The sequence below is a fragment of the Equus quagga genome, chromosome 5, assembly GCF_021613505.1.
Source record: "Equus quagga isolate Etosha38 chromosome 5, UCLA_HA_Equagga_1.0, whole genome shotgun sequence".
Classification (NCBI taxonomy): Eukaryota; Metazoa; Chordata; class Mammalia; order Perissodactyla; family Equidae; genus Equus; species Equus quagga.
Window position 1 is genome coordinate 67940874 of NC_060271.1, and position 24102 is coordinate 67964975.

A 24102-nucleotide genomic window follows, 5' to 3' on the forward strand; every position below is an offset into this window, starting at 1 on the left:
AGCTTATGGGCCATAGTTTGTGGACCTCTGGTTTAGATCTTTAATCACAGGTGCAAAGTTTTTCTAGAATATGAACCTGAACGGGAAAACAGTAAATGCTTTATAATCTTCAAATAGAGTCAAGTTGATATAACATACTTGCCTTAATAAAATCTCCAAATATGATGGGCCTGGTCAAAAAATATTCTAGGCCAATTGCAATCCCGAAATGTTTGTCTATTCAAAAACAAAGTCAATTTTTAATATAATGATAAGCTTGAATGCAATATTTTATATACAGAATAATATCAGCTGTTACTTTGCTTTGAAGCCTTAATTAGTATAAATGAAACTGAGAGAAAGCCATGTTAACCATATCACTTTAGTTGATAATCTCCTGGATTTAAAATTAATAATAATATTCATAAATATTTTATTAAATAATAGATATTGAAAATGTATTTGATAAATAAAAGTAGTTTAGAAATATCCTGGCTTGTTATCAGACAAAATGCTGTTTCTCCTGCTTTCCCTCCTCTACTTAAAATTCTATACTGAATTAAAAATATTAACCTTTCCTAAATTTCAATAAAATGATTTTTATAATATTTCATACATTTTTATATGTTTGAATCATTGAAGAGAAAAACTTTTACTCATGAATGACTAAAATTCATTTGGCTTTACCTATATAAGCTCATTTTAACTTTTCTTTATAGAAACCAAATTGCTTTTCTATTAAAAAAAACGACTAAATGAAGATTGATACTTACTGGCCATTTCTGTCAAAATAACATGGAAATAGTGCTTATCTTCATTATTAATCAAACGATCGTGGAAGACCCTTTGACATTCATGACAAAAGAGTCTAAATATCTGTATTTCTTCTCTTATTGTTCCTGGATCGCACTGGAGGATACCTGTTTTTTAAGAAAAGGAAAAAAGGAAAATTCTGTATTTGTGGAATATCCAGTAATAGTTTAACTAGAAAAAGCCTTAAGTCCAACTTTGTCCCCACACTACTAGAAATGGGTGCTTCCCCAGGGGATGTATACGTATAATAATCGTGACCTCATTTTTTGAAAGTAAAACTGGGACATTATCTGACAAAACTTTTTTCTTGCTCTGTGCAGTTTCTTTATCTGAACATAAGAAGTGGTCAGACTTCACAAATAAGCAACGTTCATCTCTTTATTACTCTGGGTTGCGATATGTTAAGTGAGGAGTGTCACCTTTCTTTAATACATATATAGATACGTTCATTTAGCAACTTTTTCCCTCCTGACCTTTACACTGTTTTCAAAACATGTTTCCTCTCTTGTTCTTCCCCAATGTTCAGTCCTCACCAAGTGCCCCTGGTCCTTCTGGCTTCTACTCAAATTATTCTGAGCAATCTTTGTATTAATATAAATTGTAACTGAAAACACAGTTCTAATAATTTCAAGTTACAACGAAAGCAATGATGTATAGCAGTCCTGGAAGTGTTCATTCTCCACGGGGACCCTTCGCGTGGGGCTCCTCACACGTGCAGAGGGGGACAGGGAGTATCTACTAGGCACAGATACACACAACAGACAGGGTGCTCCGTACCACACAGTACGTGCCATCCATTGCTGCTTTGGAATAATAGAGAATTTCTATAGATAATGATGTCACATTTTTTTTGCAGCTCGAATCGTGTGTGTGTGACATATACGTTTCTTGAAATTCTTAAAGTTTTAATTATTTTCAGCTAATATTTGTAGAAATAAGGGCATTTCTAGGACATTTTAATGAAATGTGGGGACAAGGGGAAAGATATTCAAAGTTGGAATTTCCTGGGTACTTTATGATATATCATTGTCAGAGATAACATGGATCTGAATTTTGAGGCTCAGAAATTATCTAAAAAATAGGAATAGAAAGACAATTGGGAAGGATGATAAATAAATGACTAGATTAGACAATGTCTGGGGACCAGGAAGTGAGTCCAAAGCAGTTCACAAAGGAAACAAAGCCATGTTCCAACGTTTTCTAGGAAAAGTGAGTTCATGAATCCCTCGACTAAACTGCTAAGCCAGGAGGGTGAAATTTTAGTGGAGGAGGAATACAAGTCATTGTGTCATCCTATGGCAGGGATGGTGTGCCAGCTTCAAGAGTCCCCGGGCTCTTGAAGGGGGAGGAAGGCTATGGGGCAGGAAAGAGAAAAGGGAGTAGCGGAGCCCTCAGAAGGAGAGTTGGAAAGAGCAGGAACCTGTGGTGATGACTGAGCGTTAGGGAGGGGCAGTCAGGGCGGTCAGGGTCCTTAAAGCCAAGCCTCAGCTCCGGCCATTGGCCATTATCTCCTAGTTCATTCCTGGCCTTGTTAATATGCAGCAGATGTCATCTCTGTTTGGCAGTGAATTAGATTTTGATGAGGACAGAAAAGGGAGCCGGATTTCAGAGAGCCCAGTCATCGCTTTATATGGAAGTGCTCGATGGTTTTCACTTACTGCTATTTCATAGATATTTAAAATATATTTATATACTTTAGTTTTTTTAATATTTATTGAGAAAAGATATTAAGAGTGGTGTAGAACCAAGAGAACTGGATGGGGAATCAGCCCTGGATGGGGACAGAGCAGATCACTGAGCAATTGAGTTGCTGTCCTTGTGCACAAAATAAGGTGAGGACTATGGAAAACAGTATGGAGATTTCTCAAAAAGTTAAAAATAGAAATACCCTATGACCCAGCCATCCCACTACTGGGTATCTATCCTAAGAACCTGAAATCAGCAATCCCAAGAGTCCCATGCACCCCTATGTTCATCGCAGCATTATTCACAATAGCCAAGACGTGGAACTAACCTAAATGCCCAGAAACTGATGACTGGATAAAGAAGATATGGTATATATACACAATGGAATACTACTCAGCCATAAAAGAGGACAAAATTGTTCCATTCGCATCAACATGGATGGACCTTGAGGGTATTATGTTAAACGAAATAAGCCAGACAGAGAAAGACGAACTCTATATGACTCCACTTATAGGTGGAAGTTAACATATAGACAAGGAGAACTGATCGGTGGTTACCAGGGAAAAGGGGGCGTGGGGGGAGGGCACAAAGGGTGAAGTGGTGTACCCACAACATGACTAACAAAAATGTACAACTGAAATCTCACAAGGTTGTAATCTATCATAATCTTAATTAAAAAAAAATAAGGTGAGGACTTGGTCTAGGTACTGTAAAAGCTTTCTTTTAGTTCTGACATGCTATGACGTTCATTCATTCAGCGCCAGGCATGATTCTAGGCACTGGGGACGCAGTGGTGAACTAAACAAACAGCCTGTGGAGCTAACATTCCATTGGGAGAGGCAGAGACATAAATATGTATGCAGATAAGTATCTAGGAGAAGATTTCAGGCACTAAATGCTATGAAGGGACACAGAGAGGAAGAGGAGGAGGTGACATTGGAGCAGGGAAAGTGAGTCATGTGGACATCTGAGGTAAGAACATTCCAGGGGAAGTGTAGAGGCCCCTGGGTAGGCCCAATTTCAGGGCCAGCAGCGAGGTGGCAGCAGCAAGGAGGAAGGTGGTAGGCAATGAAGGCTGGGGGCCGCTGGGTCCAGATCACTCACAGCCTCCGTCCCACAGCAGGTGATGTGGAATGCAGCCCTGGGAGGATCTGAACAAGGGGTACCCACCTCCATGCGGAATGCAGAGCTGGATTTAAGGTGAGGAAAGTGGGCAGCCTGGAGGCAGGAGACCAGAGAGAGAGGAGGCTCTCACTGTTAGAAACCCCGGTGAGACCTGATGGTGGTTTGGGCTGGAGTGGTAGTGGATGGAGAGGTGAGAAATGGTTATATTTGGGATTCATTCTGAAGGTAAAGCCATCAGGGCTGTTGATGGATTGGATGGGAATCGTCAAGGAATGAGAACAATCAGGAAGGCTCCAAGGCTCGTGGCCAGAGCAAACAATGGTAGTCCCCTCAGCTGGGGCAGGGGTACACATGGCCAGCGAGGAGGGATAAAGCAAGAATTCAGTTTCGGGTGTGCCAAGTTTAAGTCCAACTGGATCTCTAAGTGAGCTCATTGAGAAGGGAGTTGGATATGCAAATCAAACACTAAAGGAGAGGGTGAAGCTGGCGGTAGAGATTCGAGTATCATCTCTGAACAGATGGCATTTAACACCATAGAATTGACTGAGATTACAGAGGGAGTATGTGTAGGTGAAAAGGAGGACTGAAGATGGAGCCCTGGGCACCCCAACATTTTGAGGCATGGAAGAGGAGGGAAAGCCATCAAGAGAGAGAGAGCAGCAGCAGCCAGTGAGCGAGGAAGGAACCCAGGAGAGTGCGTGTCCTGAACACCACAGAGGGAAGGGTTTCAAGAGAGAAGGAGGAGAGAGTTGTTCCAAACACTGCTGAAAGGTTAAGGACCAGATGGACAACTGACCAGTGGGTTTGGCAAGATAGAGAGGTGAACTCGGAAAGAGCAGTTTAGTGCAGGGTCAAGTATAAAAGCTTGACTGGAGTATATTAAAGAGAGACGTGGAGCAAGTATGGAGACAGCGACGAGAGACCACTCTTTAAAGGGTCTTTCTAGAAAAAGCAGAGAAAATGGTGGGGAGGTAGCATCAGAGGGATAGGGGGCCTAAAGAAAATTATTTTTTCAGATGGGAGGGATTACAGCAGGTTTTTATGCTGTTAGCAATGATCCAAAAGAAGAGGAAGCACTGACAACGCAGAAGAGAAACGGGAATTATAAAAGCGAAATCCTTGTGTAGGCAGGAGGGGATGGGATTCAGTGCCAGAGGGAGTACTGGCCGGTGACAGGAGCAGGCACAGCTCAGCCACTGCAGTGGGAGGGAAGGCCGATGCAGGTTGTCTGGGAGATTTGGAAGATGAGGCAGTTCTGCCTTGATTGCTTCTATGTTTTCCGTGAAATAAGAAGACTGGTCATCAGCTGGGAGTGAGAAAGGGAGGGGATGCTGGCAGCTTGAGGGAAGCTGTGAAGCAGTCAGCCTGGGGTGGGGGTGGAGGGTGACTTGAACAGGGACACGTAAGGGGATTTCCAGGCAAGTCACAGACACCCATGTACATCCAATTCTACTCAGCGGTTTGGGGGTAAATGGAAATGAGGCGAGGGTGCAGGTCAGAGAATGAGGGTTCCGTACACTACCTTGCACACATTTGGATAAATCCCTCAAGTTAAAGACATAATGAGACTTGGCCGGTGTTGGCAGAAGATCAACACTCATTCTGTTATAAATCTCGACTGAGGCTTCCACAATGTTTGAGGCAGTTTGCTTTACAGCTGGTGGGAAGTCGCTCAGGAAGCCATTTAAGATGGCCTAGAACCAGAAACACAGTATGAGAAGGTTAGATTTTTCTTTCACCAACAATTTATCTTTCAAATAGTCCAGATTCGGTGATACTTTTTCTAATAATAAGTAGAAAGCCAAATGCCAATGCAAGGACATCTGGGTGTTAAACTCGTGTTCATTTCAGAGTATGTTCTCAAGAATGGGCTCACTCCTGCCTCGTGTGATTCTCTGGTGACGCCTGAGCATCATTCCCATCTGACCAGTGAACTCAGCATGAACTTCCGCTCAAGAAACTTAGACTTCTGCTCGCCGTGGTCTAGAGGGTCTTCATGGAGTGCCCCGGCTCGTCTGGAAAGGAACTGAGGTCCTCGCTCTGATTTTTATGGGTGAACGACCAACAATTCCATAGACTTTCATCTTCACGTATATTCAAAGTGGGACTTACTCTTAACTCTGAACGCCCCAGCCTTCAGCTTCCCCATCTGAGTAGATGGCCCCACCCTCCGCTCAGATCAGGAACTTGGAAGTCTCTTTTGACGCCTCCCACTGTCTTTCCTCCATGATCAATCTTGGACACACCACTTGAATCTGTCTGCTTGCCTTTGTTTCCCCTGACATCACTGCATTCCAGCCCCTGCTCTTTTTCATCTGGGCTTCTTCACTCCCTCCTTCACTCACTGGCCTCTCCATTTCTACTCCTGTCTCCCTCTGTCACCTTTAATCACGCAAATCAGGCACTGCACTCCCGTCAGTCCATGCTCTGTCCCCAGCCAGCCTCCTCACATTACCTTCTCTCCCTATCGTTCACTGTGTCCCAGCCACACTGGCTTTAACACTCCATGCTCTCTCCTCCCTCAGGGTCTTGCATATGCTGTTCCCCTCTCCCACTACCCGTTCCCACATGGCTCTCTGCTTGGCAGAGTCTTTCTCATCCTTTGTGTTTCAGGATACACGTCATCTCTTCAGAGAGGCCTTCCCTGACTGCCCAGTCTAAACTATATCTTCCCATCAGTCTCTGATCTTCTCATATATAACTTGCCACAACCTGAAAGTACATATCTATTAGCTAGCCCCTACCCCCAGTTGCTTGGGAAAATCATTATCAACTTTGAAATAGATAAAGTCCCATCACCATTACTTCATGGAGTTACTCAAGGGAGAAGCCACCAGAATGTACATCAGCACTTGCAAGTCGATCCTTGTGACTTTAGATTTGGGGCTCATAATGAGATATTTTGAAATGACCTGAAGTATTTGTTTTCAATGAACTTCCTGTATTAGTTTTAGCAGCATATGAAGACTGTCTATCTTTTGGAGGTGCCGCTTCCTGGGCCCTCAACATGAGTTTAACATTCTCCATATTGCCTTTATTTCGAGTAGAACGACTCCAATACACATAAAATAAAAATTTTACTATGTGTATTATATATACATTATATATATGAAAAAAATAAAAATTCCAGTCTGTTTATTCTCCACCACACAAATACACATCCAGCTATGTATATAATAGTTCATTCATCTGTCTTTTGTTTTGTTTAAATGTTTTAATGGCCACAGGTATACTCCTAAAGTGTGAGGTGGCTAAAAAAGCTAATTCTTTTCTTTTTTCAAAGATTGGCACCTGAGCTAACATCTGTCGCCAATCTTCTTCTTCTTCTTTTTCTTCTTCTTCTTCTCCCCAAAGCTCCCCAGTAAATAGTTGTATATTTTAGTTGTGGGTCCTTCTAGTTGTGGCATGTGAGATGCTGCCTCAGCGTGGCCTGATGAGCAGTGCCACGTCCACGCCCAGGATCCGAACCTGCGAAACCCTGGGCCGCGGAAGCGGAGCGTGTGAACTCAGCCAGTCGGCCATGGGGCTGGCCCCATTCTTCTGTTTATCATCTGTCTCCATGGCGGAGGCTCCACGAGGACAGGGATGGCATCTGTTTTGTTTAAAGTGACATACCAATGTCTGGCACATGGTAAATGCTCAACAAATATTTCTTCAATGAATGAATGAAGGGCTACTAAACTGATATTCATAAGTTAAAATTAGCATGTCGTTATGTTTACCGAGGACCACAGCTTGGTATTCTATTTAAAGCTCTTGGCATCTTTGCAAGGCTTCTTCTAAGAATATAGAATCATTAAGATCATTAATAGTATGATCATGGTTTTCAATTACTGCTGTTATATCTTTCTAATTAGAAATTACATCTAATTCAGTGACAATATTATCAGTTTAATTTGCTGTGTTCTCTTTAGTTTATCCTTGGAGTGTATAAACGACACATATTTTTGGCATGCGAATTTCCGGTAAGTAACACTAAGATGTGCATGCATTGTGGTTCAGGGAAGAGTCACCTATAACCACACACAATCCAAGTCTGTGCAGACCATGGCCTGTCAGTGCTGTGCTCCCTCTTCATATGTGGCTGCTTAATTTACAACAGACTCTCAGAGCAAGTACAGTGATATTACTGATTGCTTTAGAACTAATACGTGATTAAAAACATTATATATATATGTATATACTATAAACATACTCATATATACTACTTAGACTCATAGGGTTCTTTTATAAAGTAGAAATCACTTTATATATGTTCCTAACAACAAATTGAATGTAACTTATTGGTTTTGCTTTCCTTCAATTCTCAGTCATCCCCAAATTCTTTCTCCTCCACACAATGACAAAGGACAGGAGGGTAGGCTTGGGCTTCCTGGGCCCTGTTAAGAAGGGTTGTGATTAAAAATGAAGTTTGGGACCCGTGGATTTAGAGTTAGTCCTTTTCTCCTACAAGTAAAATACCCTGTCTACTCTGGGTAATGAGGAAAATACACTTCCCCACTGAATCCAGTCCAACCCAGTGGTCCCCAGAATTTCTTAGTTTTGCCTCATTTCATTTCCCTTCCCACCCACAGCTCGTGGGAGTTTTAAATAATAGCCTCTAAGTTAGAGTGGGAAGAAACAGTTCCTGCCTGTTTTCAGCTGTGATGTACTTGCTGGGTGATGTTCCTGTGAGTGACACATTCCTGTGGACAAGACAATCCCACAGGCAGAAGGAGGAGGCTGAGGGTCAAGCCCAAGCTCATTTCTGGGATCCCAGACTCCACCTTTTCCTTCCCACCCAAGAAAGCATTTTGGAATGATTAGAAGGACATTTTTGTTGGGATAACTTTGCATTTGCTTTAATTTATTCAAATATGAAATAATTAGCAAATTCAGTACTTTATCCTCAGGTATAAGTTACTAGGGACCCCCCTCATGACTGCCACATCACAAAGTGTGTCGGGATAGCATGGTTGGGAATCTCTCACTTCAAAATATACACATAAAGGTTCTCCACAAAAAGGAGGGGAATTAAAAGTCTTCTAATTTCTGTGTTGGTCCCCGTTACCCACTTCATGTCTTGTTCTATATTTGGTACTTAATTATAGGAGATAAGCTTTCATCCTTTCATACTCTAAAGTCCTCTCCAAGAGATTTTCAAAATGTGGCAGTTCTTATATATCATTTTGGCATCAGCTCCTAAACAACTTATTGGATCTACTTCAAATTTATTAAAAATAATTTCCCATGGATGTAAGCTATTTCAATGTGAAAACTACTTTCCATGTACTAATGGTTGAGTACGTGCTGGCTCCGTCCTTTCTCTCCTCTAATAGGGCCTCATTGGAAGGAAACGCCGATGCTGGTGAATGCAGAGGTCACTCACTCCTGCGTCACTGGCCCCCTGGCTCCTGGGTGATTGCCACCAAAGTCGGCTTCTCCAGACCAGCCACCCTACTGTCTCATTCTACCTGTATGTCCACTTTACCATTTTCTGCCTCTGTGACTGCCTTCACACACGTACCGTCTTTTCCCAGGATCCAGTCTCCACTGTCAATTCCCATCCTCCAGAGCTCAGCTCACAATCTATCTCCTTTAAGCCGACTTTGCCAATTGGCATGCTCGCTCCAGTCAAGCTGCTTCAAGTTCTCTCATCATTCATTTCAAATAATGACTCACTGATTGAACACTCTTACAGGGCAGGCACAGGTATTCTCCCCACTTTAGGGTGAGGAAGTGGCCCCGTAAGGAAGTTCGTACAGGCGGGAGAGATATAGGTGGTCCTTTTTGTTGGAGGTGGTGGTACAGTGGAGGCAACGGATTCCGAGTTAGGTGTGTTGAGCTTGAGCTTGTGGGGTATCGAGGGTTGTGTCTGGTGGGCAAGTGGACACACAGACCTGGAGGTCAGGAGGAGATGAGCATGGTGGCAAGGTCTAGGCGGTGGGTGAGATCTGCTGAGAACTGTATGTGAAGTGCTAAGAGGCAAGGGCCCAGGACACAGCCTTCCTTAAAGGTCGGGGCTGTGTTTTGACAATTTTTCTGCATCCCTAAAAGTATCTCTGAGACCACAGACACAGAAGGCACTGGTGCAAACGCCCATCAGCAATGGCCCAGATGCCCCTGTGCTTACCTGGTTTCTGCTCAGGAAAGGGACACATGGGCTCCCTAGAAACACAACAGACTGTTTTGATGGTGTTTTGACTGTGGGAGTCTTGGAACAAATATGTTTTCTTTTCCCCCCTTGCTTAAGTTTAAATCCACGCTCACCTGGAAAATCTGTTTCAGACTGTGCTCCGAGGGCATCGGGAGGCACAGCATACTGAAGTGTCTGATGAAGCGGGGGGTCACAGGGTTGCGGCCACCGCCTGGAGGTGCACACGCTGATACAATCGTCACGTCCTGTGTGGGGAGAAATCCACTTGGGTCACCCAGCAAAGAAAGAGATGAGCTCTCCCCACCCCAATGGCAGGAGTGAGAACCAATAGTCTTTGAGGACCTACCATATGCCAGCATTGTATTACGTTTTCCTACAAATTATCTGACTTAATCTTCACAACAAACTCAGATCGCTATTGTCATCCTTATTTTGTAGATGAAAAAATCAAGGCCCTGGATGGTCAAGTTGCCCAACCTCACTCAGCTAACTCATCTACCTTGTGTAAATGCTCCTATGTAAAAATTTAATCTTAAAAAATTATAAGAATTTGTATCTTAAGTTAAAATATATTCATTCAACAAATACTAAGTATAGTCAATCCTTGTTATTTGTGGTAGTTGTGTTCTATAAAGTTGTAGTAACGCTGAATTAACGCACACTGAATCACTGCTCCTAGGGGAGATATGGTGTTGGTTAGGTTCCTGCAAGCCTCTGGGCACAACATTTTCATCAACTGATCAACACATGACATTGCAGTTGCCTCTGGCCTTGCCTCTCCTCTAGCCCACCCCTCCCCTGCAGCCAAGGGATCTTTCCACAGCATTTCCTCCAGAGGCTCTCACAACTTAGAGGATAAATCCACATTCCATGTCATGGACCATGGCCCCCCTTGGGCTGACCTCTGCATCTCCTGCCACTTTGGTGCTCCCATTCCATACTGCTGTGGTGTTCTATATTCCCTGCTTCTGTGATACAAACTGCTGCCTTTCCTTGCTTTGCCATGCTCTGCCTGCAAAATCCTGTTCCGACATCACCTCCTCTGGGAAGGCCTCTCTCAGCCTCAACCCAGCCCCTACCCCTGCCTCCTTCTTGTCTCCCTCCACTCATAACCCTGCATTATAAATACATGTCCATCCATCCTTTGAAGCTGAGCCCTCCGGCAGGCGGGGTCTGTCTCACTTGTCCACAAATCTCCTGAATCAAGTGCAGCAAGAAAGACTGAATGAACAAAATTACATATAAGAAACCGAAGCCATATGTTGTGGGCTGAATTCTATCCTTGTCCCCAATCAGGTCGAAGTTCTAACCCCCAGGAGTGACTGAATTTGGAGATACGGTCTTTAAAGAGGTAATTAAGTTAAAATGAGGTCATTAGGGTGGGCCCTAATCCAATAACGCTGGTGTCCTTATAAGAAGAGAAGATTTGGACATAGACGGGAACGGAAAGAATACACGGGGCGAAGACTTCCATCTGCAAGCAAAGGAGCGAGGACTTGGAAGAAACCAACCCTGCTGACATCTTGATCTCAGATTTCCACCCTCTAGAATTGTGAGAAAATAAATTTCTGTTGTTTAAGTCACTCAGTCTGGGGTACTTTGTTATGGCAACCCTAACAAGCCAATATTCCATATTTTCTTGCTGTTTAAATTTAAACATGCAGATTAATTTAAAACCTAAAGTAACCTGTATTTCTTTCCAAAAGAGTTTGCTTCTGTCATAAAATCCATGGAAATCTTGATACTGCCGAAGTAATTCAATTGGAGGCTGAGAGCCATAGCGATCCAGTCTGGGCATGTTTAAGTCATCAACAAAAATCACAACTCGTTTGTTTCCTGGTGCTCCTGGGGAAATAAAGTGAATTTAACCTAAGAATCATGATTTGCCCTTGGAAAATGTAAGACAAAACTTAGGTAGGTGTTTGGACTCAGTGAACACCTGTAGGTCATAATGAGCTCAGTTCTTCTCTCGTGAGTGAGGAGGCCCCAGAGGAGTCCTGCCTCGAGGAGGAGAGACCTCCCTCTGGCCCCATCCAGCCCCTGCAGGGAGATGTGGACCTGGCCCACATGTCCACACTGTCACGTGGTCCCTCCCCTTCACTCTCAGAGGTGCAGGATGATGTGAGCTCTCCTGTTTGGTCTCGACCTTTCTCAATCCCAGACACACCCACCGTCTCTACCAACTGTGCAGCATGAGCATGGGCTGAGGAAGGCCATTTTCTTTTCACAGTAGGAAGCAGAAGAATACCAAACGTTTCCTTACATAAATGCCATCTCACCATTCTCTACAGGGAAAACAGGGCTGGATATTCAAAAGCATCCTTATCACATCAGGGAAATCCAGTCGACAGTGGAGCTGCACAATGCCGTATTTAACTTAAAGAAAGTCAATATACACACTCCTCAGAAAAAAAGAATGAGTGATAACAGAGAAAAGAGAACAATGCAAGCAGAGGGGGTGACTCCACCCACTCTGGAGTCATTGACAATTCCAAAGGAACTGAGACAAACTCAGTGTCCCGTTCCATCTTCCAGTCCCTGGAAGCTAAGTAGCAGGCTAGGGAGTAGGGAGGGGGGAACTCGAAGAGAATGATTCATAACGATTTGGGCCCCCACCAGAAAGACTTGCATCCATTGCTTTGTGCCTACCTGAGCAGGAAAAAGAGCAGAGAGGGGACAGTGAAGCAGCTGATATCCCCACAGCTTGGTGCAGCAGGCCCTAACAGATGACGGACAACGTGGAAGGCAGCTGAGCTTGAGCTCTGGCTGTTCTCCACACAGGAGGGCTGTGAGCTTGGCAAGTGGACCCCAGTAGCAAGGACTGGGGGATGTACCCCTGGAGGGTGGGACTGAGTGGGGGCTGAGATCCTGATTCCCAACCTCAGGGAACCTTCTAGTGGGGAGGCCAATGCTTGTCCTGTGCACAACTCTTGTGGGAGCCCTTCAGAGAGCCTGCTCCTGGAAGCCTGCCACACAGAGAGATGGACAGTCAGTGCCAGCCAGATAAGCAGGGACGATCCACACAGAGACCCATCTAAATGCCAGGTAGGGAGAACTCTTGTCCTTTCCTTCTCTTCCCATCCCAACACACCGGAGCTTCCTAGAGGGAGGGTGGGGAAGAGTAAAAGAGCACCCATGGCCCCCTCCACCTCCAGCACCTCCAGCCACAAACCTGGCTTACGACAGAGGAGAGGAAGAGCTTTACATTGGGTATGAGATTGAAGCTTTACATTGGACCAGACTCAAAATAACTGCGAGTCACGCTATTTATCTAAGCAGTTAATAAGGGAGCATGAGGGAGACCCCACAGAATCTGGCTGAGAGCACCGACTGAAGGAAAAACCAAAACAGTTTCAAGCTTATTCCCCGCTGGGTTCTGATAACTCAAGCACCAGATATAAAAAGGTTTGTCTGTCTGTTTGTTTTTAAATAAAGTGAATTCAAGGCAGAGTTGAAGGTAGAGCATGGGTGGAGAGAGGGAGAGCCACGGAGGGATGGAGACTGAGGATGTTCTGGGTGGCCGGTGACACTAGAAATAAACTACTTGCTTGCTAACAATAAGATATCTAGATGTATAGCACAGAAAAAAATACTGTTAACAAAATCACCTTTACAAATAAATTAAGTAAAAAAAGAATCCCGTTGTAATTTTATTACATGCACTGTTTTTGTGATTTATTAGCTTATTAATAAACAATTTGTGTGAGAGAAATGAAAATAATTCTTACCTAGAATATTTTTTCTTTTTCTTTCCAGTTTTGACTCAATGATCTCTTGTGTTCTTGCAGATGAAGTTTGAGCAGAAAAATTTAAATAAACAGGAACATAGCCGGCTGATTCTTGAATTTTATTTAGCAATCCTTTTGCAATAACAGACTTTAAATTAAAAAAATGTTAATTAACTTCACATTCAATATATATCTTTCGGTTGACTATCTCAGTAATAATCCAGTACAATGAGTAAAACACAGGATCAAGGGGCCAGGCCAGTGGTGTAGTGGTTAAGTTTACACGCTCTACTTAGGCGGTGCAGGGTTTGCGGGTTTGGATCCAGAAAGCAGACCTACACACCGCTTGTCAAGCCATGCTGTGGCAGCACCCCCACACACAAAACAGAGGAAGACTGGCACAGATGTTAGCTCAGTGACGATCTTCCTCACCAAAAAAAAACACCCAAAGCAACAACAATAACAACAACAAAACAGGATCAAAGGAGAGAGGTTAAAGCCAGATTGAAACGTCTGCCTTTCTCTTCCTGGAGATTCCATTTAATTATATTTATCAGAGCCAAAGACATATTCTAATCACCTCTATCTCAGCAAAAAGTTTTTATCTTAAGTTTCAAACCAAAATCCATCTTGGGTACTATTCAAGTCAATTTGATAGCAAGAGTCACAGAAGGACTCAAAATTCTTTTAGAAGTAATTTAGAGGGGGAAACAGCGAATCTCCATTTATGTAGACTCCCCTAAAACCAAGAAGACCAAACAATCAGCATTTCCCCTAGACTTTTTTCAAACACCATTGCTGCGTCAGGTAGAAATAAATGGGCGGGAGGGGACATACTTCACCAACAGTCTCTTGGGGACACAAACTGCATTGGCCAATTCCCATCCTAACCTGTGCAGTGGCAGCCCCAGAAACTCCAAGGGATACAACACAAAAGCCCCCAAAAACAAAACTTTCGTCCACAGGGTTCTCTGGTTTATGTGATATTGACACCAAGGATTTATTCAGAAACTGGTAAACTTTGGAGTAATTCCCAAGATCGATATAGATTCAGCATAGTTACGTTCTTCCTGGAAAAGATGATCAAAATTCAAAAGAATTTCCCCTGAGAGGCAATGTATTATCTCTGAGGCTTACAATCCTCAATCCGTCATGCCCTCATTGGACAGACCCTCTTGTTTGATGTAGGTTTCCTACCTTGCCAACTCCAGTTATTCCGGTAAACAACACCGAATGCTTGACTGCCAGTAGTTTTTCCATTAGATACCCAAAGCGCACGGTGTCAGTTGTGGGGACGAGCATTTCAAAAAATGGAACCTCTCGGCTGTACTTGAAGGTGGGTATAATTCGTTCCCAGGGATCCAGCCTTTTGGTGTCGAAGTCCATGTGAATGCTCCACAGATCGCCAGAACTGGGAAGCTAAAGCATAAAATAAAACTCCACTTTCAATAGGATTGACACACGCAATAGAAATATTCACACAGAAACAAAGGCAGTCATAGAAGATGAAAGGATTTGGATTTTTTTTCTTTGTAGAGAACAAGTTGTTTAGGTATCAGAGTAATTTTTTAAGCACAGTCATGCACCACAATGAATGAAAAAAATCTGATATATTGATTATATTAAAACCCCATGTTAGAATTGTATAGCATTTTCAATTCAATTCAACATTCAGGGGCTTACTCCATGCCAAATACTGTGCTTAGTGCTGGGAGCACATGCTGAATGAGATCCAGCCTCTGCCTTCAACGACCTTAAAATTCACATGGCAACACAAGGACATCAGTTAATATACATGGAGAAATAAGGGTTCTAAAGGACTTCAGTACAATCACAAAGGAGGGATGGCTCATTTCTACTTGGAGGGGAGTTGTGGTGGTGGCTGGAGATTTAGGAAGGTTTTTAAGGGGTAGTGATGCCACAGTTCAGACTTGAAAAACAAGCAAGAGTCAGATGGGCAAAGAAGGGATGCGATGGGGATGAGGAAGAAAGGATCAGGGTTTAGGCTCAGAAAATAGGTTGGGAAGGCTGGAGCCATGGAAAGTGTCATGCATGCTGGGAACTATGAGAACTATGAATTACAGTGCGAGATGAATCTGGGAATACAGACTGGCACCAGGTTATGAAAAGCCCCATTTATTAAAGTAAAGAGTTTGGAGTAAGAGATAAGTGAAGAATTCTAAGTAGGTGGGTGACATGATTAGACTGCATTTCAGAAGGTTCAATCTGGCAGCTATATAGAGCAGTGGTATTTCAAGCTTATTTGACAGTGATTCTTAATAAGAAATCCATTTGACATGGTGGCCTAGTACTTACATATATATGTGTATGTACAAATATGTATAATATTTACCCCTATTATCTGTAATTCACTCCATTTTCTAGTCTATTCTTTTTTCTTTCTTTCTTTCTTTTTGTTTTTGCTGAGGAAGATTGGCCCAGAGCTAACATCTGTTGCCAATCTTCCTCTATTTTGTATGTGGGTTACCACCCGATGAGTGGTGTAGGTCCATGCCTGGGAACCAAACCCAGGCCTCCCAAAGCAGAGTGTACTTAACTTAACCACTAGGCCATGGGGCTGGCCCTCTACTTTTAAACTGTTTCAGGGGCTGGCCTGGTGGCACAGCAGTTAAGCGTGCACATTCTGCTTTGGCGGCCCAGGGCTCGCCGGTTCAGATCCTGGGTGTGGACATGGCACCGCTTGGCAAGCCATGCTGTGGTAAGCGTCCCACATAGAAAGTAGAGGAAGATGGGCATGGATGTTAGCTCAGGACCTCAGGGCCAGCAAAAAGGACCTCAGCAAAAAGAGGAGGATTGGCAGCAGATATTAGCTCAGGGCTAATCTTCCTCAAAAAAAAAAAAAAAGTTTGAGTTATAACGCTTTTTGTCAGATTTTAAGAATCCAGTTTGAAGTTTTTACATACGTAAATTTCAATGTAACCACCCTTGGATTATGAAATAGAATAGATCATGTCCAGCACCTCAGAAAGCTCGCTTCCTCCCCTTCCCTGTCAATACCAGCCACACATGCATCCTCCTCTGAGGTAAGTCACTAGTCTACCTGTCTGGTCTCTTTGTCTACCCTTGTGCTAATACCATACTCTCCTAATTATTGTTGCTTTATAGTCTTGAATTCTTGAAGTCATGTAGTTTAAGTCCTCCAAATTTGTTCTCCTTCTTTAAGACTCTCTTGGCTATTATAGGTGCCTTACATTTTCATGTAAATTTTTTAATGGGATTGTCAATTTCCATAAAAATCTATTGGGATTTTGTGATTGGAATTGTCTTGAATTTTCAGAATATACTGGGGAGAACTGACATCTTAATAATATTGAGTATTCTAATTTATGAACATAGTATATCTTTCCTTTTATTTAGATCTTTTAAAATTTCTCTCAGCAATGCTTTGTAGTGTAGAAGTCTTTCACGTCTTTCATTAGATTTATTCCTAAGTATTTGATATTTTGTAACTATCATAATGGTATTGGTTTAAAATTTTATTTTTTGACTTTTTGTGGACCTTGTATCTAATGGCCTTGCTACTTTACTTATTAATTCTAATCATTTTTTTGTAGATTCTTTAGGATTTTCTACCTATTCAGTTGTGTTTCCTGCAAAGAATGACAGCTTTATTTCTTTCTTTCCAAAGTTTGTTTTATTTCTTTTTCTTGCCTTATTGCACTAGCTAGATCTCCAATATAATGTTGACTAAAAGTTGTGATAGTGGCTATTTTATTTTTAAAAACTGAATTCTAACTCTTTCAACTGATTTCATGACCAATTAATAGATTGTAACCTGCAATCAAAAAAAACACACTTATCTAGAGGTGAGTTAGACAGGACTGGAACAATGGCAAGGGAATAATAAATAGGCTATTTTAACAACCCAGAAAACAAATGAAAAGAACGTGAGTTATCCAGAGGTAATAAGGACAAAGAGAAGAGGACATATTTGTAAAAAAATAATTTAAAGGAAAAATTCACTCAACTTAGTGTTTCATTGGCTATGGGAAGGTTAGTAAAGAAGGAAGACTCTATAACAGTCATTGGGTTCTAGCTAGTACTGGGTGGCTGTAAGACCATAAATTGAGACAAGGAATACAAATCCAACAGGCTATTCATTTGGGATTTGCAGACAGAAGTAGGAATCCACTTTCTCATCTGGACTCTCTCCTGTTATCCAAGCAGCATTACCACTACCAGGACAGGGGCTGGCACTATCCTGCTAAATATCCTCTGGTCATAATCCATCAATAGCTTCTCATTGTGCCCAAAGGGAAAAGCCAAAGTCCTTACAATGGCCCATAAGGCCCTACATGTTTTGCACCCCTGCTATCTCTCTGACCTCATCTCTTACTACACTCTCACTTGGTCATTCTGCTCTGACCTCACCAGCTTCCTTGCTGTTTCTCAAAATTGCCAAGCAATTATTTATTGAGTAAAGGCCTTTGCTTTTCTTCCCGACTGAAATGTTTTCCCCCTCAATAATCACTAGCTCTTTGACTTTCTTCAGGATGCTGTACAAATTTGACCTTATTAACAGAGCTTTCCTGACTACCATACATGAAGTAGTTCCCCACTGTACCTTGGCGCTCCCTATCATCCTTACCCTGCTTTATTTTTCTCCCTAGGACTTACTGCCACCTGATATATTGTATATTTGTTTACTGCTGACTCCCCTCAATGTGATGTAAGAACAGTGAGATTAAGGACTTTAGTTACTTGCTTTAGTCCCAGTATCCAGAAGGGTGCCTACCATGTAACCAGTTTTCAGTAAATATTTGTTGAATTGAAAACTGAATATTTGCTCTGGGCCATCTCCTACTGCCCTTTATGACCCCAGATCATTTCCCTTGACCCAGAGGAGTCTGTCTCTCTGTCTCAGATTCCCAATGGTCCTGTTCTGGTCCATCCTGTCCAATTATGATACAATCATCTTGAAGATCCAGCAGAGTTTCATATCTACTAGAAGGTCCTAATCCATAGGGCTTAGCTTCTTGACTTAAGGAATTTCTTTTCTTTTGGCAACTTTTTGTTTTGATATAATTTAAAACTTGCAGAAAAGTTAAAAGAATGGTACAAAGACCTCCCATATATTCTTTACCTTTATTAACTGTTCACATTTTACCCCATTTGCTTTGCTATCTTTCTCTCACTCTATGAGAGTCAGTTGCATACGCTATTCCACCTTACCCTAAACACTTAAGTGCGTACTTCCTAAAAAACAAGGATATTTTCTTATATAACTACAGTAAAATAATCAAAATCAGGGAATTGAATACTGATATAATGTTATTATCCAATTTACATTCCATATTCAAATATTGCCAATAGGTTTAATAATGTCATTTTAGCTATATTTTTCCTGGTCTAGGATCCAACCTAGGATATTGCATTGCATTTACTTATATCTGTTTAGTCTCTTCATCTGGAAAAGTGCCTCAGCTTTCCCCCATGACAGACATTGTTGAAGAATACAGGCCAGTTAATTTTGTAGAAAGCTCATCAGTTTGGGTATTCCAGGTGTGTCCTCATAATTAGGTTACACATTTTTTAAAGGAATACTTCAGAAGCAAGGGTGTATCCTTCTCACTGCACCATATCAGGAGGCACAGGTTTGTCCTAATATTGATGATGTTAAATTGATTGCTTAGTTAAGGTGATGTCTGCAGTTTTCTTTACTGCAATGATACTATTTTTCTCTTTGTAATTAATCAGTAATTTGTAGGAGATGCTTTGAAACTCTGTAAATATTGTTTCTCATCAAACCTTCACCCACTAGTTTTAGCATCCACTGATGATTCCTGCTTGGATCAATTATTACTACAATGGTTGCAGAGTAATGACTGTCTAACACCATCATTTCTCCTATACAGATTAGTTGGTATTCTACTGTAAGGAAGAGATCATTCTTCTCCTCTATTTATTTATTCACATATATTTTGATTATCAGTATAGATTCATAGATTTTCATTTCATTCAAAGGCTTATAATCCTGTACTATTGTTATTTATTTTGATGCTCAAATCTGCCCAGATTTGGCCAGTGGGAATCCCTTCAAATTAGCCCCTGTGTTCTTTTGACCTGTGTCATCATTCTCCAAGCACTTCTTTATTATCTGACATAAGAAGATGCTCTAGGCTCATCTTGCACTTTTCCTGCCCCAGTCCCGGAATCAGCTATGTCAATATGAAGCTTTAGTTCCTTTTCATGGAGAATAGTATTTAGACATTAGCATACTAGGTATGCTCATTGCTACTGGGGTGTCATTTCTCCTAGTTCCTCTCACCACGCAGTTCCTCCAGTAACACACAGTGCATTCTAATCTTTCTCCTTCCACATTTGCAGATCCCTTCTTTAACAGTGAGAAACCTGGTTGCTATTATCCTCAATATATTTATTCATTTGCTCAATCTTAGAAGGTATAGAGAGTAGTTTCATAATTGCCAAACTATAACACTGTGAAGAAATAAATTTACTAGCCAGAATTCAATATTCATTTATAGTACGGAGTTTTTATACACTTTTACACCATTCTCTCTTCATATGGCTGGAAGAGGACTCCTAAAAATTTTAGTACCATAAATGTTATCTATGGTTTAAAAAAGTAATTTTAGAAACCCTTTTAGTGAAGAATTTATATTTAAAGAACTAAAGCTTTTAAAATTTTAGTCTTGAAATTTAATTTTAATGACTCAGAGTGATTATGTTAAAGTTAAAATTAAAATTATTTGGCTCTTACCCTGGCATCAGGATTATCATCAAATTGTGTTCTAATAAATGTATCGAAAGAATCCCAGTAGTTTTCAGTTAGATTTCCACCCAAAGACCATAAATAACAGAATACAAAAGTCTGACACAGTACAGTGTTCAGTTTTGTTTGCTCCTGAAAGAACAAAGAGAAAGAATTTTAATATCTTATATGTTAACCAAATTGCAAAGTCTAAGGACTGTTTTCTTTTGTTCAGACTCCTGCATTTTTAAAAGGGCACAGGGTATGTTTCTCCTACTTCATTCAATGGTTCACAGAGTGACGTTGTATAGCAGTCCATATTTAAATACTCCGATGAGAAAATGAATGGCAAGAAGTAGGCAGAAAAAAAGCTCAAGGCTGTCTTTCAACTGACTATTATAACTTTGTTTATGCTGCATGAACAGACTTAAGCAGCTACTAGATAGACACATATTGGGAATGTGTTGGAGACTGTAAGGGAATTTAAATATGAGTAGGGGAGTAAACTATAGGCTCTCTAAAATTCCTTCCAACTTTAAGACTCTATGAATCTACACAGTCATTTGTCCTCCAAAAAATTACTTTGAAAATCAGATGATCCTATTACACAAAATTTAGAGTTATTTATTTGCAATGCATCTACAATGATCTCATTTTCCTAGCTTCATAGGAGTAAGAAAACTCTTCATACCATTATCAAATTAACTCCATCTTTCCCAAGTATCAAAGACTCCAACAAGCAACAGAGGGTAGTAACTTTGCTGATGTCCACTTGTGGGATTGCTTGGCTGCATTTTTTATTGATAAAATTTAAACCATCATCAACATAACGCTGGAAAAGATTCAATATATATTCTCGGGTTTCTTCACTCAGCTGAAAATGAAACAAAGAATATTTTAACAAGACCAGATGAAATATATAATTAAGTTTAGAAACAAGTTAGTTCAAACACATATTGCAATATATCCTGTGACTTTTACACTAAAGCATGTAGCACCACAGATATGAAACAAATTAAACTTAAAAAAAACTTTCCATGACTTGGAAGGGACACACGGGAGATTCTGGGTAGCTGATAATGTCTCACATCTTGATTTGGTAATGGGTACACAGATGTTTCTTTTATAATCATTTGTTAAATTGTCAATATATATTTCATGCTCTTCTATATTGATGATATCTCTCACAATCAAGAACAATGAAAAAGAACAACTATAAAAAGAAACATTTAAAACATCTTTGTAAGGTAAGGAATAATTCCCAAAGATTTTAAAAAGAATGTAGCCCCTCTCACCACCCCTATTCAACATTGTACTGGAAGTCTTAGCTAATGCGATAGGACAATAAAAGGAAATAAAAAGTATAGAGATTGGGAAGGAAGAAAAAAATTGTCTTTGTTTATAGGTAACATGATTGTCTATGTAGAAAATCCCAAAGAACTGACAAAAAATTTCTAGAACTAATAAGTAGTTATAGCAAGGTTGCAGGATACAAGGTTAATATGCAGAAGTCAATTGCTTTCTTATATACCAGCATAAGTAGAATTTGAAATTAAAAATGCAACACCATTTACATTAGCATAAAGAAAGAGAAATACTTCGGTATAATTGTAACAAAATATGTACAAGATCTACATGAGAAAAACTATAAGATTCTGATGAAAGAAACCAAAGAAGATCTAAATAAATGAAGGGATATTCCATGTGCATGGATAGGAAGACCCAATATTGTTAAGATGTCAGTTCTTCCTAATTTGATCTATCGATTCAATGCAATCTGAGTCAAAATATCAGCAGCTTACTTTGTGGATATCAACAAACTGATTCTGAAGTTTATACGGAGAGGGTAAAGACTTAGAATAGTGAACACGACATTGAAGACGAACAGAGTTGGAGGACTGATACGATCTGACTTCAAGACTTACGTTGAAGCTACTGTAATCAAGACAGCATAGTTTTGGAAAAAGAACAGACAAATCAATGGAACAGAATAAAGAACTCAGAAATAGACCTATACAAATATAGTCAATTGATCTTTTGACAAATAGTGCTGGAACTGGACATCCACACGCAAAGAAAAAAAACAGACAAAAAAGAAAGAAGAATCTAGACACTGATAGGCAGGAAAAAAACCAGATAAAAAAGAAAACAGAATCTTGACACCAATCTTACACCTTTCTCAAAAATTACCTCAGAATGGATCATAGACCTAAATGTAAAATGCAAAACCATGAAACTTTTAGAAGATAACGAGGAGAAAATCTAGTTGACCTTAGGTTTGAGAATGAGTTTTTACATACAACACCAAAAGCACAACTCATGACAGAAAAATTGATAATTCATTAAAATTAAAAACTTATGCTCTGTGAGAGATATTGTTGAGAATGAAAAAACAAGCCAGACTGGGAGAAAATCTTTGCAAAATACATGTCTGATAAAGAACTTGTATCCAGAATATACAAAAAACTCTTAAAATTCAACAATAAGAAAACAAACAACCCAACAAAAAGTGGGCAAAAGATTTGAACAGACACCTCATCAAAGAAGATATACAGATGGTAGGGCTGGCCTGGTGGTGTAGCAGTTAAGTTTGCGCATTCTGCTTTGGTGGCCTGGGGTCTGCTGGTTTGGATCCCAGGCGTGTACCTACGCACTGCTTATCAAGCCACGCTGTGGTAGGCATCCCACATACAAAGTAGAGGAAGAGGGGCACAGATGTTAGCTCAGGGCTAATCTTCCTCAAAAAAGAAAAAAGAAGATTTACAGATGGCAAATAAGCATATGAGAAGACACTCAACACTATATATTAGAGAACTGCATATTAAAACAACAAAATACCACTACACACTTGCTAGAATGGCTAAAATCGAAAACACCAACATCACCAAATGCTGGTGAGGATGTTGGAGCAACAAGAATTCTCATTCATTGTTGGTGGGAATACAAAATGGTACAGCTACTTTCGAAGACAGACTGGCAGTCTCTTACAAAGTTGAGCATAGTTTTAACATATGATCCAGCAATCGCACTCCTGGATATTTACCAAAACGAGTTGAAAACTTACATCCGCTCAAAAACCTGCACATGAATGTTTATAGGAGCTTTGTTTATGATTGCCAAAAACTTGGAAGCTTTGAGACGTCTTTCAGTAGGTGAATCCATCCAATGGAATATTATCCAGCACCAAAAAGAAATGAGCTATCAAGCCACAGAAAGACATGGAGGAAACTTAAATGCATATTACTAAGTGAAAGAAGCCAATCTGAAAAAGCTACATACTGTGTGATTTCAACTATATGACATCCTGGAAAAGTAAAACTATGAAGACAGTAAAAATATCAGTGGTTGCCAGGGGTTGGGAAGGAATGTGGATGAATGAATAAGCAGAGCACAGATTTTTACATCAGTGAAAGTATTCTATATGACACTATAAGGATGGATACATGATATTATGCTGTTGTCAAAACCCATAGAACTGCATAATGCAAAGAGTGAACCCTAATGTAAACTATGGACTTCAGTTAATAAGAATGTATCAATATTGTTTCATCAATTTTAACAAATGCACCACACCAATGCAAGAGGTTAATCATAGAGGAAACCATATTTGGAGGAGGGGGACTATATGATAACTCTATATACTTTCTGTTTTAAATTTTTCTATAAATCTAAAACTGCTCTAAATAATAAAGTCTAATAATGAAAAAAAGTGAATTCAGGAAGGTTTAAAATCCATAAAGCTTATGGTATCCCATGATAAATTCTCAATTCTGAGAATTATTTCCTTTAATAAGGTACTGTAAGAATAGACTACAATATTCTTTAAATGATGCCTAAGAATGAAGAAAACAATAGTTTTCTGACTCATCTTTGGAGGGGGAGAGGCAGAAAGAAGATGGATT

At 40.6% G+C, this 24102-nt stretch overlaps 1 protein-coding gene across 2 annotated transcripts in view; it reads right to left on the minus strand.

The window, feature by feature from the left end:
* Nucleotides 1–24102, minus strand: part of DNAH6 (dynein axonemal heavy chain 6) — a 249696-nt gene that overhangs the window by 111342 nt on the left and 114252 nt on the right. For both annotated transcript variants that reach the window (XM_046660053.1, XM_046660052.1), the window contains 9 exons: nt 20892–21074; nt 20210–20353; nt 14665–14886; nt 13468–13615; nt 11427–11584; nt 9853–9984; nt 5126–5297; nt 753–899; nt 143–216 (listed from right to left, as the gene is read on the minus strand). In XM_046660053.1, the coding sequence (XP_046516009.1) occupies nt 143–216; nt 753–899; nt 5126–5297; nt 9853–9984; nt 11427–11584; nt 13468–13615; nt 14665–14886; nt 20210–20353; nt 20892–21074 (1380 nt within the window). The remainder of the gene's footprint in view (nt 1–142; nt 217–752; nt 900–5125; nt 5298–9852; nt 9985–11426; nt 11585–13467; nt 13616–14664; nt 14887–20209; nt 20354–20891; nt 21075–24102) is intronic.